This window comes from Typopeltis vanoorti, chromosome 15 (assembly GCF_054136105.1).
Source record: "Typopeltis vanoorti isolate ZY-2024b chromosome 15, IOZ_Tvanoo_1.0, whole genome shotgun sequence".
NCBI lineage: Eukaryota > Metazoa > Arthropoda > Arachnida > Uropygi > Thelyphonidae > Typopeltis > Typopeltis vanoorti.
Window position 1 is genome coordinate 45,972,736 of NC_143563.1, and position 14,723 is coordinate 45,987,458.

The 14,723-nt window shown below is 33.8% G+C and overlaps 1 protein-coding gene across 1 annotated transcript in view; it reads left to right on the forward strand.

Annotated features, from left to right (window-relative positions):
• Nucleotides 1-14,723, forward strand: part of Ku80 (X-ray repair cross-complementing protein 5 Ku80) — a 305,608-nt gene that overhangs the window by 46,806 nt on the left and 244,079 nt on the right. Inside the window, exon 5 of the mRNA XM_090405213.1 lies at nt 9,005-9,157. Within this exon, the coding sequence (XP_090261339.1) occupies nt 9,005-9,157 (153 nt within the window). The remainder of the gene's footprint in view (nt 1-9,004; nt 9,158-14,723) is intronic.

Below are 14,723 nucleotides of genomic sequence, written 5' to 3' on the forward strand. Positions count from 1 at the left end.
GGTAGTCCTTTGTCTCCACCTTTGGCTAACTATTTTTTGGAACAATTTGAAGAGACTATGTTTTCATCCATTCACCCTCAACCATCTCTTTGGTATTGTTATGTCGATGATGTTTTTGCCATTTGGTCACATACTGAAGATGAGCTTTCCACCTTTCTACAACAGATAAATAGCCTTCATCCTCGTATCCAATTCACCATGGAAAAGGAAAATTCTGGTACTTTATCATTTTTGGACATCCTGCTTACTCGAACTTCTTCTGGTATACCTTATCTACAAGCGCCTTTTGAAAGCCCACATTTACTGGAAGATACATTCATAAAATGTCTGCTCACCATACATCTCAAAAATTTGGCATTCTTAAATCTCTAATTAATAGGGCACATAAAATTTGCTCTTCTCCAGAAATCTTACAACAAGAACTTTCCATCATTAAAAAGTTAATGGTATCTAATAATTACCACCCTAATCAAATCCAACAGATAATTGAGTCTTATGTTCCATTACCTAAGGTTTCTTCAACAGTTCGCAGAGTTCCAATCCCCTACATTCCAGGAATCTCAGAACCTAGTAGAATTTTAAAAAAGTGCCAATTGATTCCCACTTATATTCCTACCAACAAAATTTCTTCCTTATTGCCTTCTACAAAAGATAAACTGTCATTTCTGTCTTTGGCTGGCGTTTACAAAATCCCTTGTGAATGCGATGTTTCTTATTTTGGACAAACTGGCCGTTCTGTGGAAAAAAGAATTAAAGAACATCAATATTATATTGATTACAACAAACCTCAGAAGTCTGGTCTAGCACAACACAGTATTACCATTACCTATAATATCCAGTGGAATAAAGCTATTCTACTTCATAGATGCAGGTTTAAATATGAACGCCTCTTTAAAGAAAGTTGTGAAGCTTTTTTACACCGACTGAATTTAAATCGAAATGATTGTCTCTCTCTCTCTCTCTCGAAGATCTGGGAGACTTTTATTTTATGTAATCATTAAAAAACTAATTATCTTAAATATTAATTATTTATTAATTTCTTTCATTTCCTAGCTCGCGACAACATTGTATTTAATAGGTGATCCACTGAATATTCGTTACTTGTATTCTGTCCTATCTGTTTGTAACACTGAAGATGTACTATTATTTTTAGTACGAAATATCTACCTTATTTATTTATTAAAGTTATTACTATGGACTTGCATGTTGTTTTTAATAATTATACTATGCCACAAGTCCCTCTAAAAATAAGTTTGCAATCTCACTTTTCTACAGGCCGAGGTTAATATTATCTTTTAAGGCTTCTGCAAGGTCCGATAAAATTTTTTGTGAGCGATGCAACGAAAGAAAATCTGACAAACTTCAAATTGAATTCAATAAAACAAAACATTTAATGCAGGGTTATATAACATGTACATCTAAGTATAACTTTCTAAAGAAGATAGTGTAATTAAACAAATCCAAAATATCTCTTAGATACAGGTAGCTATTTAGTTAGGTTTTAAGATTAAAGTCAAAAGTCTTAGATCTTATTATTCAAGAGATAAGTATTTCTATCACAACTTGTCTCTATTCTATGAGACAATTCATATCATCTACACATCGATTTAGTTCTAGTGCTCAGAATAGATATAATACACTAGGTATCAAACATTCAACTCTTAGTTCTCTATAGTCTGTCGATTTATAAAAAAATAGATCTCACAGTTCAAAGTTCCAGAATTCACAATAAATATTCTTATAGTTGGCTTCTCTAATTCACTTCTAGCCTATAAACACTTAATTGAAATACAAGGCAGTTATCAAATTCAAGGGGGAAATGCTTTAATGCTTCCTTCTTTCGACTATTTATAGTTAAATGCCACAGCTAGGGTTAAGATATATTAGGCAGAGCTAACTTTCACTTGCTTCACACTGGATGTAAAAAGGATAAGTCTTACCAGGTTACAGCTTCAGCACATTGAATACACTTAGGCACATCTTTAAAATTCCTGTTAACTAATTACCGTGAGGAAACACAATTCAAAGAAATCTTCACTATGTTTACTGAAATAATAAACACAGAGCTTTGCAAGTCTTGACACATTAGATTTACATCATGTACTAATTCCTTATTTTCCACTATGTATTGACTTCAGATCTGCAGTATTCTTCCTCTAATCATTAGGAATCTATTGTAATATCAGAATTCCATAGAGGTAGTTTTTAATGCCTTTTTATTCCCGGTCCTTTCCTGTCGATTTTATCGTATATCTCAGCTTGCCTTTCGTTACACACAACCGGTCTCTTTGCTGTCCCCAAGCTTTCTCCCCAGTTTACTTTCATTTTCCAATTAACTGTGTTTATTCTTCCCGCCAAAATCCTGTTCTAGCTAGTTCAGCTTACCTCTACAGGTTTCTCTCCATATCGTAACCGATCACGTTCTAAGCACGCGCTAACTAAAAACAACTCTGTTTCTCCTTTACTAGCCAATTAAATTCATTCAGAAGAATTACATAAAATCATATCAGCAGAATTCCACTTATATACATTCTGTTTCAGAAACAAATAAGAAAATAATCCATAAAATACATTTAAATATGATAAATACAAATTCTTATAATACATATGCACAGCTTCTTATAATATTTATACAGGAAGAAATAAAATAAGTTGAATGACACTTTAATACTGAGTCTTTTCAGTACTAATATAAATCCCAAAATTATATATAATTAAAGAATAATAAACTCAAAGTAACTATATGAATAATAATTTATAAGCAAGTGATTAACATCAAATAATATATACAAGTGTTGCTTTAGTCATGGCAAATTATGTTAAATGTGAATGAAGTATTATAATTCTCAAATGTCTTCATTCACAATTTAACACCATGTCTTTGTAGGTCTTATTCTGAGACTTGGGCTACTCAGAGTTTCATAAGAGAAACTGTGGTTTGAAAGGGGAAGGATAGGACAGAGGAAGAAAGGAGACATGGTCTTAAAGTGTCCCAAGAGCAGAGGTTTATTATATTGAATTATAAACTGTATTCAAATATTTAATTAATCATAATCAGAACAAAAAAATGAATAACAATTTACCATATGTCGAAAATTTATTGCTACTAATATTTTGTTGCTTGTTACAAGGATATCAAAAAAGAATATAACAAGGATCATGGGAAAACAGCATCTATAATTGACATGTCACATAGAATGTCATTACTGCTTGAGTCTTATTCACCATTTGCATAAGAAGCTGGTGAACAAAACTGAGCTTAGTTCAGATGTGAATATATTTCACGTGCAAAACTTGGTTTTGCTTACTTGGGAAAAGATTTAAAACCAGGTATAATAAACCCAAGGTATAAAACTTTCTACATCTTTCTCTCATCCAGAGATTTTTATTAATAAGTTCAAGCACCTTTTGTCTACTTGTATATGAGATATATATGACTTCTGCATTACTTCAACCTTGGTATCTCTCCCAGGTCTGGCTCCCACTGATGAGACCTCAATAAAGGTCGAAACCGGCCTGGGTAGTTACCCTTCCCATTATGCATTGCATTATACACATCCGAAAGGTGGTGATATGAAGTCATTAGCCTCTATGTACAAGTAGCTCAGACGTGAATATATTTCACATGCAGAACTTTGTTTTGCTTACTTGGAAAAAGGATTAAAACCAAGTATAAAATTTCTTGGCATCTTTAATGCAGAAATCTAGTAGGTACTTGCCATTGTTATTAAAAAAAAAGGGGGAGGACATTACACGGTTTATACATAGGCATTACTGTATATGTATAAACTGTGATTCAGCAGTTAGAATTGAAGGAGGTGCAGGAAGATAATATGGTGTCAAATCAGATATAAGACAAGGGGTGTACATTATCAAAACATCTTAGTCATCTCTATGAATCATATGAAGGAAAGCAGTATTAAATATGATATGCATATGATATAAAAATCAGAGGTGTTTAGTCTTAGCTCTTTATGATGATAAATTCAGTACAAGTCTTCAAGATTCTTTAATTAAATTGAATGGCAGCTGTAATTAATTTGGCATGAAAATCACAATAAAAAGACAGTCAGTGAAAATTGGCAGTGACTCTGGAAGATTGCCTTCATCTGCTCTCACAAGCCTTTCCTCTGGATATAGTCAAATTGTTTGACCTTTTCATTCACTCAGGTTATTTTTATTTGTCAAAACAGATTTTACAGAAAACTTGAAGGAACCACTATGGTGAGTCTGCACTCTTCAGCCCTCACAAGCTTTTATCTTGATCATCTAGAAGAAATCCTTTTCTCATCCATACAACTTCAGCCTTCTTTTTGAGTATGTTACATCAACAACGTGTTTGTTATTTGATCTCATAAAGAAGATACCTTACCTGTCTTTCTAGCAGAAATAAACAATTTATTGGGTTGGCAAATAAATTCATTTGGTTTATGCATTAGTACAAGTTTACGCCGCTTCGCCTGTCGCTATTGTTGTGCTACCGTGCAACGCTATTGCACAGTTTAAAGGCGACATTTCACATAACCTTTCAGCGAATTTTTGTTCAGCCTACTTCAATTGCGTGTGTGTAACATATTTTAATAAATGGAAGAAAATAACGTACATTACCGGCATATTTTGCTTTTTTATTTGAAAAAAGGCAAACAAGCTGTGGAGGCCCATAAAAAAATATGCAGCATGTATGGGGATGGTGCCTTTGACAGAACGCGTATGCCAAAAGTGATTTGCCAAATTCTGTAGATTTCGACGTCAGTGATGCACCTTGCGCCAGTCGCCCAACCAAGGTTGATTCGAGTGTTGTGAAGGATATTGTCGACAAAAATCCGCCAAACAGTGCAGGAGATTGCTGCAGTATTGAAGTATATCCCATACAAGCGTTGAAAACCATTTGCACAAGCTAGGATATGTTTCAAAACTCAATGTTTGGATGCTGCATGAATTGACTGAGGCCAATATGACTGCTCGCATATCCATCTGTGATTCGCTGCGACATCGCCAAGAAAACAACCTATTTTTGAAGCGGATGATTACGGGAGATGAAAAATGGGTCATGTACGATAACGTGGTATGTAAAAGATCATGGGGGCACGAGCGAACCGCTGCAAACAACCTCGAAAGCGGGATTACACCTAAAGAAGATCATGCTCTGTGTGTGTGTGTGTGGTGGGATTATAAAGGTGTTGTCCACTGCGAGGTGCTACCATCAGGCAGCACGATTGATTCAACTGTCTCTTGCTCACAGTTAACGTGACTAGCCCATGCAGTTAGCACAAAACGTCCTGAATTGGCAAATCGGAAAGGAGTTGTCTTTCACCACGACAACGCCAGACCCCACACATCGTTAACAACCCAAAGTAAATTGTTACGTCTTGGCTGGGATGTTTTTCCACATCCTCTGTATTCACTGGACCTGGCACATTCCGATTACCACTTATTCCAATTGTTGCAGAATTCTCTGAATGGGAAAACCTTCGCTAATGAGGAGGCTGTCAAAAAACACCTGGATCAGTTTTTCACCAGTAAACCTCAGGAGTTTTATGAATGTGGCATAATGAAGTTGGTGGACACATGGCAAGAGGTCATTGGTAAAGAGGGTCAATATATAACTGACTAGTATGTGTTATATATATTAAATAAAATGTGTTTCATTCCACTCTGAAAAACCGAATGAACTTATTTGCCAACCCAATACATCCCTAGATAATTTTTTAAAAAAAATAACCTAATGCTTCTTCTGTTAATCACCTTCAATTTATCCCATCTTGTAGCTCTTACTGTTTTAAATAATCCATTATTTGAATTCTGCTTTGTATCCAACTAGCCTTATGCCACTAATAATGACCTGTAATTTTCAGATTGAAATTTCCGACTATTATTATTACCACCCCCAAGACCTCATGAAGTCAAAGACTCATCTGGGAGGCCCTTTTATCTCTCTCTCTCTCTCTCTCTCTCTCTCTCTCTCTCTCTCTCTCTCTCTCTCTCTCTCTCTCTCTCTCACACACACACACACACACACACACACACACACACACACACACCTCTCTCTCTCTCATCATACCATGTTTTAAACACATTCAAACTCTTTGCAGACACCACATTCTCAGGCAAAGCATTCCAATTATTCACAACCCTGCACGAAATAAACCTGCCTCTCACACCTGCTTTATACAGTTTCCAGGGATGACCTCTGGTTCTTCCCTGATTTCCCACTATTCTCTGTAAAACTTCTCCAACATTGATCCTATAACAACCCCTTATCAACTTCTAGGTCTCTATCATATCTCCCCTCTTCCTCCTGTCCACCAGACTCTGCAAATTACATCTTCTCAATTTTTCCTCATACTCGACATTCCAGAGGTCAGAAACTACCTTAGTCAGTCTCCTTTGGACCCTTTCCAACATCTCTTCATCCTTCTGAAACCCTGGTAACCAAATCTGGGCACAATAGTTCATGTGTGGCCTAATCAAAGCCTTATACAACGGAATAAGAATCTCCCTACTTCTACATGTCAGTGTCCTCAATTTTGAGGACACTGACATGTAGAACAACATCGCCAAAATCACAATTTTGACGATGTGTTCCCTAAATTTTAGATCCTTATCCACTATCACCCCCAGATCTCTTATTTTCTCTACCTCCAATAATATATTCTCACCAAGCATAAATTCTGCATCCCATCTTTGTTTTCCAAATTTTAAAACCTTACATTTTGCAACATTGAACTCACATCCCCATTTCTGTGCCCAATCACTCAATCGATTCAAGTCTTCCTGTAAGGCCACAACATCTTCACTACACTTCATGGTTCGTCCCAACTTTGCATCATCTGCAAACAACTGAATATCTCCATCCAAATCTTCACCTATATCATTAATATACAAGTTAAACAGCAATGGACCTAAAACAGACCCCTGAGACACTCCACTAGTGACTGTTTTGAATCCTGGATATCGCTCCTCCATACACAACTTGTTGTTACCTATCAGATAGCCAGTCTCCAATCCAATGCACCAATCTAATATCCAACCCCATCTGCTCTAGTTTGACTGTCAACCTATCATGAGGTACTCTATCAAAAACCTTTGCGAAATCCAAGTATATTACTGTGCATCCTTTTCCTCTGTCCAAGGAGGCAGTCACTTTATTGTAATAAGTAAGTAGATTACTAAAACACGACCTCCCTTTGCTGTCCATCAAAGATAATACCATTATTATTATCAACCCAACTCTGGATCCTAGTTCTCACAAGCGTCTCCAACAACTTAACCTGACACACAGATAGGCCTATAGTTTGATGTATTCAAGTATTAAAGTTTAAAGTATTATTAATATTACGAAGTATTAAAGTTTAATACTTCATTCATCCTTGTGTTAATTTGTTCTATTGGGTGTGGAAGATTTTGAGGCTTCAATCATTTGAATACTGTAGGGTTTCTCAAATGAAGAAGAGCTATGGAGAGTACTGTCTTTAGTAATTTAATTTCGTCTTTGTACTATGTGTATTCATTTGAATACAAATGAATACACATAGTACAAAGACGAATGCAATCGAGGATATGTATCAAAGATTAATGTAGAAGAAAGATCATCATAAGCTTGAAATGTAGAATGGCAACTAGAGTTGATATTTGACCAGAAATTCTTCAGTATGGAGGTATATAATAAAATATCAATGGCTACGCATAATTTAGAAGACTTGGTCAAAAAGTTTGATTTCAGATGATTGTAGTAGATAACCGATATCCTCCTTTTTTTTTTGTTATGAATATCAGATGATTGTAGTAGATAACTGATATCCATCTGTAAAAAAGAGTAATTCCTCTGTAATTCTCACATTAAACCTAATGTGAGAATTACAGAGGAATTTTCCTACAGCTTGTTCCAGATAGAATTTATGCATGCATACTTGAGAAGTGGTTGATAAAAATTGTGGAAGAAAAAACTTCCCAAAGAACAAGCTGCATTCAGGTTAAAAAGGAATTTTGTGTGGATCAATTTTTTTTTCATTTAAAAGACAAATATTCATGAAATCATGAATATTTGCATTTTTATATGACTTGACAAAAAAAAAATAATAATATATAGAAGTAGTGATATTTTAAAACATTCTATGAAATTTGTAATTTTCAGTGCATTTGGCACAAAAATTATTCATGAAAAAGGAACTGTTCAAATGACATAATATTAACTAAAAATCTAGATAGTTTTGCTTTGTACTTTGCCATATAAACTTCTTATTAAAATACCCTTTGTATGACAAGCGTTTTTGATTCAAGTTTGGCCTTGCACAAATTGAAACTAGAACATGCAATCTGGCATTATTCTGCATCATATTAATATATGCATCATTTAGTATCCTTTATGTAATTTTATGTGAAGAACGCACCTTTTTTATGTTTTTGTAAACTTTATTTGGTAGCTTTTACTTGGTTATGAATATTAATGATATATGCAGTTAATAAAAATAACAGACATTAGCTTTTTTGTATTTCAGTTTCCATTCATCTTATTTATATCTCAGAATCAATTTAATTAAAAATTATAGAAAATATGATTAACCTTGTTCAGAAAAAATACCTGAAACCTCTAACATAGGGAGTGTTAATGGCTTTTTTTTTGTTATGGATATGTCATCTTCCAAATAACTTTTGGAAGATGACATATCCCATTCCAACTGTTAGGCTTATGTATTAAAAATTGAATAATATTTATTTCAGTTTGGTTTATGAAAGTTTATTATAATTTTTCCTATCATTCTGAATTAACATGGGAACTGTATTTTCAGACATTAAATTATAGATATTGACTCATTTTTTTTTATTTATGTGTTTTTTTCAGTTGCATGCTTTTAAATGAATTTATAGATATTTATAGACCAGATATTTATTATAATGCAATTCTATATGCATATTTATATGCATTAACATTTTACTTCATTGAATGAGCACCATCATCTGAAGAAACAAGCTGATATATAGAAATTGTTATATTATTATTTAGAAGTCCATCTGGCTTGTTGATAGATGAAGAGGATGAAGAAAATATAAAGAAAGGAAACTTTTCTCAGAAGCCCGTTAGTGATCAGCAGAAGAAAGGAGAAGTAATGATAAAAGTTATTTTAAAAGAGGTTGATGGTGAATCTTATTCGTTTAAGTAAGTTTTAAATGCTTTTAATTTTTTTATTTTATTTTATTTTTTAAATTCATGTTTATAATCTATATTTTAAATACATTGATAGTAAATTTGAATTTCTTGAAATTTCAAAATATTTCCTCCAGCAATTTAATTCAAGCAGCACTACTGAAAATAAATACTTTGGTGGTCTGGAAGCACCCTTTGGGAAAATTATGAGTATCAATAGGAAAAAGAAAACACCAAGCTATTTTGCTAGCAATAAGAACCATCCTATGTGCTATAAACACATAAATACCCTATTTACTATCCCCTTATGGCAGTTAAACAAAATAAATTACTCCCTTGTACTCTCAAACCGGCTCAATTCCTGTAGACCCTCTAACCGACCAAACTTCTCTAATATGTTTTACAAAAAACCATGCAGTGAGCTCATAGTCAGTTTTTGGATTCTGTCATCTGATGATGATTTAACAAACTGGCCCATCATGTTGTTACTGTCTTGCTATGTATATAATAGGTTTTTTATTCTCATTTTTCTTCAGTTCCTTCAAAATCCAAAATTTGCATAATTGATTTTTCAGTTTTAACTTTATCGTCATTGGTTTTTAATTCTTATTTATTTTCATGTATTTTCTACACTCATTTGCTGATGTCTTTTGCCCACCACTTTAAATTGCATACCATCTTGACTCCAATCAAGTCTTTTGTCAAATTTTTGCCATCTTTACTTCAAAGACTTTTACACAGGCATGTTAATTAATATCCTTTATTTTAAACATATTAAACTTATAAGCCTAGTTGTCAAAATTGTCTGCTCCATCAACAAAAATAACTTAGCTTTTTCTTTCCTACTCGAAGCATTTATTACTTTTTTTTTTTTTACTAAGTAATTTAAGGAAATTACAGCATCAACTAGGATATACATTAAAATAAATTTTAATATACTTCAATATTTCGGCAATGTCATGTTGCCATTTTCAAGAAACTTAAGAACAAGACACGTGCACGCAGGCACAACAAACAGTAAATGAGGAAGAAGCAGGAAGCTATTATTTCTCCTAAAGTCCTGATGGTGCCCCCTAGCAGGCAATGTTGGTATTTTTGGGCGATTGGGCTGGTCTTCTGATGTAGGTTTCCCAAAAGCATTTCCTCTAAGCATTTAGAAGCATCATTATTATAATACTAGTTTATGATAATAGAAAATTACAATCTTTGTATGTTTAATGAAATATTTTTAATTTAGATGCATTTTGTGTGGAGTAAGTTGAAGTCTTCTTCAACTTCACAGCAAACTTGAATTTCATGTACTTTTTAAAATTTGCAAGATTTTTTATGGTAAACAGAAATATCATGTTGTGATATTTCACAACATGATATTTTTACATGTTATTGTATAATAACATGTACCAATATATTTGCTCATATTTTTTATATTATTTTATTTATATTATTATGTTTAGTGTGTATTATTCTGTGAGCATTTTTTATTTTTAAAGGATTGAAAAATAAAGAAATAAAGTTTAAGAGAACACGTGATATTTCAAATTTTTTTATGAGTGAGAAGATAAGCAAAAAAATAAAGTTTACTTCAAAATATATCCAAAAAATACTCTGTTGAGGTCAGTCAAGTGAGGTGACATTCATGTCCACAAACCATGCAGTTACAGCAGCAGCCTTATGACATGGTGCATTATCTTGCTTAAAGAGATGGTCACTGGAACAGACAATGGTCAGTTTCAGTGACCATTGTCTCTAGAAATGCACAAAGTAGGAAGAATTGCATTGTCAAGAATGTTCAGATATCTCTCAGAGTTCAATTTTTGTGGCATCACAAACAGAAGTCCAAGTCCAAACCAAAAAAAACAAGACCATACCATCACACTGCCACCTCTGAATTTCATATTTGGGGTTACGCATTCTGGTAAGAGATGTTCACCAGGCATCTGCAATGCCCACACCCATCCATCTGCTCAGTAGAGGGTGTAACATGATTCATCCTTCCATAACACAGCTTTCCGAGCTTCCACCTCCCACTGTACACATCTTTGCACCAGTGATGATGACTCTGCATGTTGGTTCGAGTAATGTGGGGTTTGCATATTGTTGTCCTACCATGGAACCCATGTTGTGAGCCTTGGTTCTGAATGTTTTTGTGCAGATTTATGTTTTAGTCAATTTCCAAAACTCCACATTCAACGAATGGCAGTTTTTACATGTTATGCTTCATAGTACCCTACAGTCACGTTCGGTGCGTATGGTGGGTCAACCACTGTGGGCAGCACCTGCAGTTGACTTCCTGTGCTTCCATCGCAATATGATATCACTGATTGTTGACCGGGATATTGTATTCTGTTGTCTACTTCCATATTTAGTTTGCTATCCTCACTAAAAATTGTGCCTAAAATAGCAGAAATATTTAACTTGTTCTAGGTAGATTGTCCACTGAGAATTCAGTTAAGTTTTCCATGTTCCTTCCTATTTTCATAGTTTTGGTCATTTTGTTGCTAGTTTTCATGCCAAATTTGTTACTGTTATTCACCTAAAGTAAAGTCATCTTGGAGACTTGCTTGCATAGTAGAACAACATTATCTTCATTAAGCAAAGAACTTAGTTTAATGTCTCCTATTCTTGTATCAGGCTTAATGCTACTTTCTTTTATAATGCAATCCACATAGATGAAGAATAAAATTGAAGTTACAGTGCATCATTGCATCATTATCTTGTACCTTATTTTACATCCAACCACCTTCCTACATCTTTCATTTTTAACTGCTGACTTACAACTTATATATATATATATATATATATATATATAGACTATGTATTGCTTTGTATAATGATCGATTTACTCCATATAATTGCAGTATTGCAATTGCCTCATATATTGCAGATCTACAAAACTTAAATACAGGTCCTTGTTATATTCCCATGATTTCTTAACACTGTTTCTCTTAAAGGAAAAATCTGATACTGACATCCTGACAATCTCTATTTGGCCTGAATCCAGCTTGTTCTTCTCTGAGCCTCCCTTCCACAATTTTTCTGTGCCTCTTTCCAAGTATGTTTGTATATAAATCTTATCTGGAATATTCAATAGTAAAATTCCTCCGTAATTCTCACATAAAATTTTATTTCCCCTTTTTTTTTTGTAGATAGAAACTATGAACTCTATGTACTCTAAGAAAGTTGGAATTCAACTTTCTGTGTATGCCTCCTGAACTATTCAGTGTGCTGCCACTGAAAAATTTTAACACCTCCATATTTGAGCAGCATTTCTGCTCACATATCATCTATTCCAACTGCCGTTCCACATTTCGGCTTTTGAAAACTTTTGTACCTCAAGTATTGATAAGTACTCCCTTGAATATTTTGCATTTCCCTTGAATATGTTTTCCACTGTTCTGAGACAACACTTTTCATTTAACATATCCAGAATATAAAATACAACTTATTTATTACTGACCATTTACAAAAAACAAACTTACATTAGAGCCTACCAGTTTCATATCAGAAGAGGAGGATACACAGACTGAACTCTCACTAATAGCCGACACATTATCACAAAATGGATATTCTCAAAACATCATCAAAAAATATCTATACGGTGACAACCCCAGACAAGAAGAATCATGCTCCCAGCACATTTCTACTGCAGTGATCCCTTTCATCAAGTCAATTTCTTATCAAATAGCCAGAATACTAAGAGCCTACAACATCAGACAAGTTTTAGGATCCCCAAAAGATAACGTGCCTTTCTACAAATATCCAGGAGTATATTACATTCCTTGCTCCTGTGGTCTTGCCTACATTGGACACACGTCACGGACTTTAGAAATCAGACAAAAAGAACATGTTGGTGATGTAAACCACAACAGAGGTATCTCTTCCAGCTTAGCACATCATTTCTGTACATCTAACCAACAATAGAGTGGCAAAACAGCTCCATGCCATATCTGGATGATGACTACAGACATCATTTATTCAAGAAAGCCACAATAGTGTTAATAACCAGTGGAAACCTCAATAGAAATCAGGGTGCAATCCTAAACAGTTCATGGAAAAACCTGATCCTCTCTCTAAATCAATCTGAACTACAGCTAGCCAGTAATCACATTACACGTTTACAACAAACACGCATGCGTGATATATGAATGAATAAGAACATTAAGTCCTCTCTGTCACGCGAACGTGTCACCTTAGCTACTAGTTGGTTTACAATGTTTTTTATGTTCCTTTCGATCTGCATTTGCTAGTTTTTATTTAGTCTCCGTAAATGCCTTGAAAAGCCAGACAGTTTGCTGGCGAAACTGGTAGGCTCTAATGTAAGTTTGTTTTTTTTGGTCAGTAATAAATAAGTTTGTATTTTAATTATAAAACGACCAAATATGTTTAGTATATCCAGAATATCTTTAGTTTCAGTTTTCATTTAATTTCATTTTTATCTTCTCTTATTCTCTTTCACTAGCCTCAGAAAATTTTGCTTTCAGTATCCTCCAGAACACCTTCCTGATATTTATTTTCTGTAAATATTCTTTCCATAATTAAAGTATAGAGACATTCAATTTGGCATGTTTAGCTACTTTTACACATCACTTATCCCTCTTACATTTTTTTTACATTCTCATAGAGCATCTGCCAACATACTATCTTTCAGTATTCTTTCTTCTTTTTCATCACTGTTTCTTAATTTGTCGTCTACCATGGAGTTCTGATTTTTTCTCCTTGCATACATCTTTGCCATGTGCTTCTGTGGCTGACATTTTCACCATATACTTCACAGTTTATCGCTGAAGAAAACACTGAAAAAAAACTTTAGTATTTGATTCTTGTATTCAGACTCTCATTTTTTCTTAAATAATATTTGTATAGTTGTCTAAAGTTCACTTACAAAAGCTACTCAACTTTAATTCTTTTTAAAACTTTTTTGTTTTACAATATTAATTTTGTTTTCAATACGCATTTTCATTGTGCTAAAGCCAATTGATGATCATTTCCAATTTCAAATCCCCTGCCACCCCACAGTATACTCTTCTGTCTTGAGCCAGCATAAAGATATCAATATCAACAGTATCATAGTCGATAAACTATGTTATTGTTGATAGTGATAACATAGTAAGTCTTTTCTTTTTTTCTTACATCTTCTCTCCATGTGAATTTGTGCACATCATTATGTTGAAATGTGTTGTTAATGATTAGTCCTTGTCCTGAACAGAAATCTGCAGGCATCTGTCATTATTAGCTTTGCTCTTTCTCCAAATTTTTCCTCCATTTCTACATGTCTGGGATTCATTTGATACCCAATTGTTTACATTTCTAACAGAGACCAATTTATCCGTTTTCTTTATATCCACTGCTTTTTTCTAATGACTCAAAAAATCCCTCCACTTCCAATTCTAATTTTGAAATTTGCCCACATATTTGCTTGATTGCCTGCCATGAAGCTATTGCTATTCCATATTTTCCTTGATAGCATTCTATATTCATTATTTAGCAGGATTACACCTACTTGAGTCGTCTTCATCTCAGTAATAACATTAAGTATTTCACATGATATACTTCTGTAATTCTTCTGCAATTTGACTTC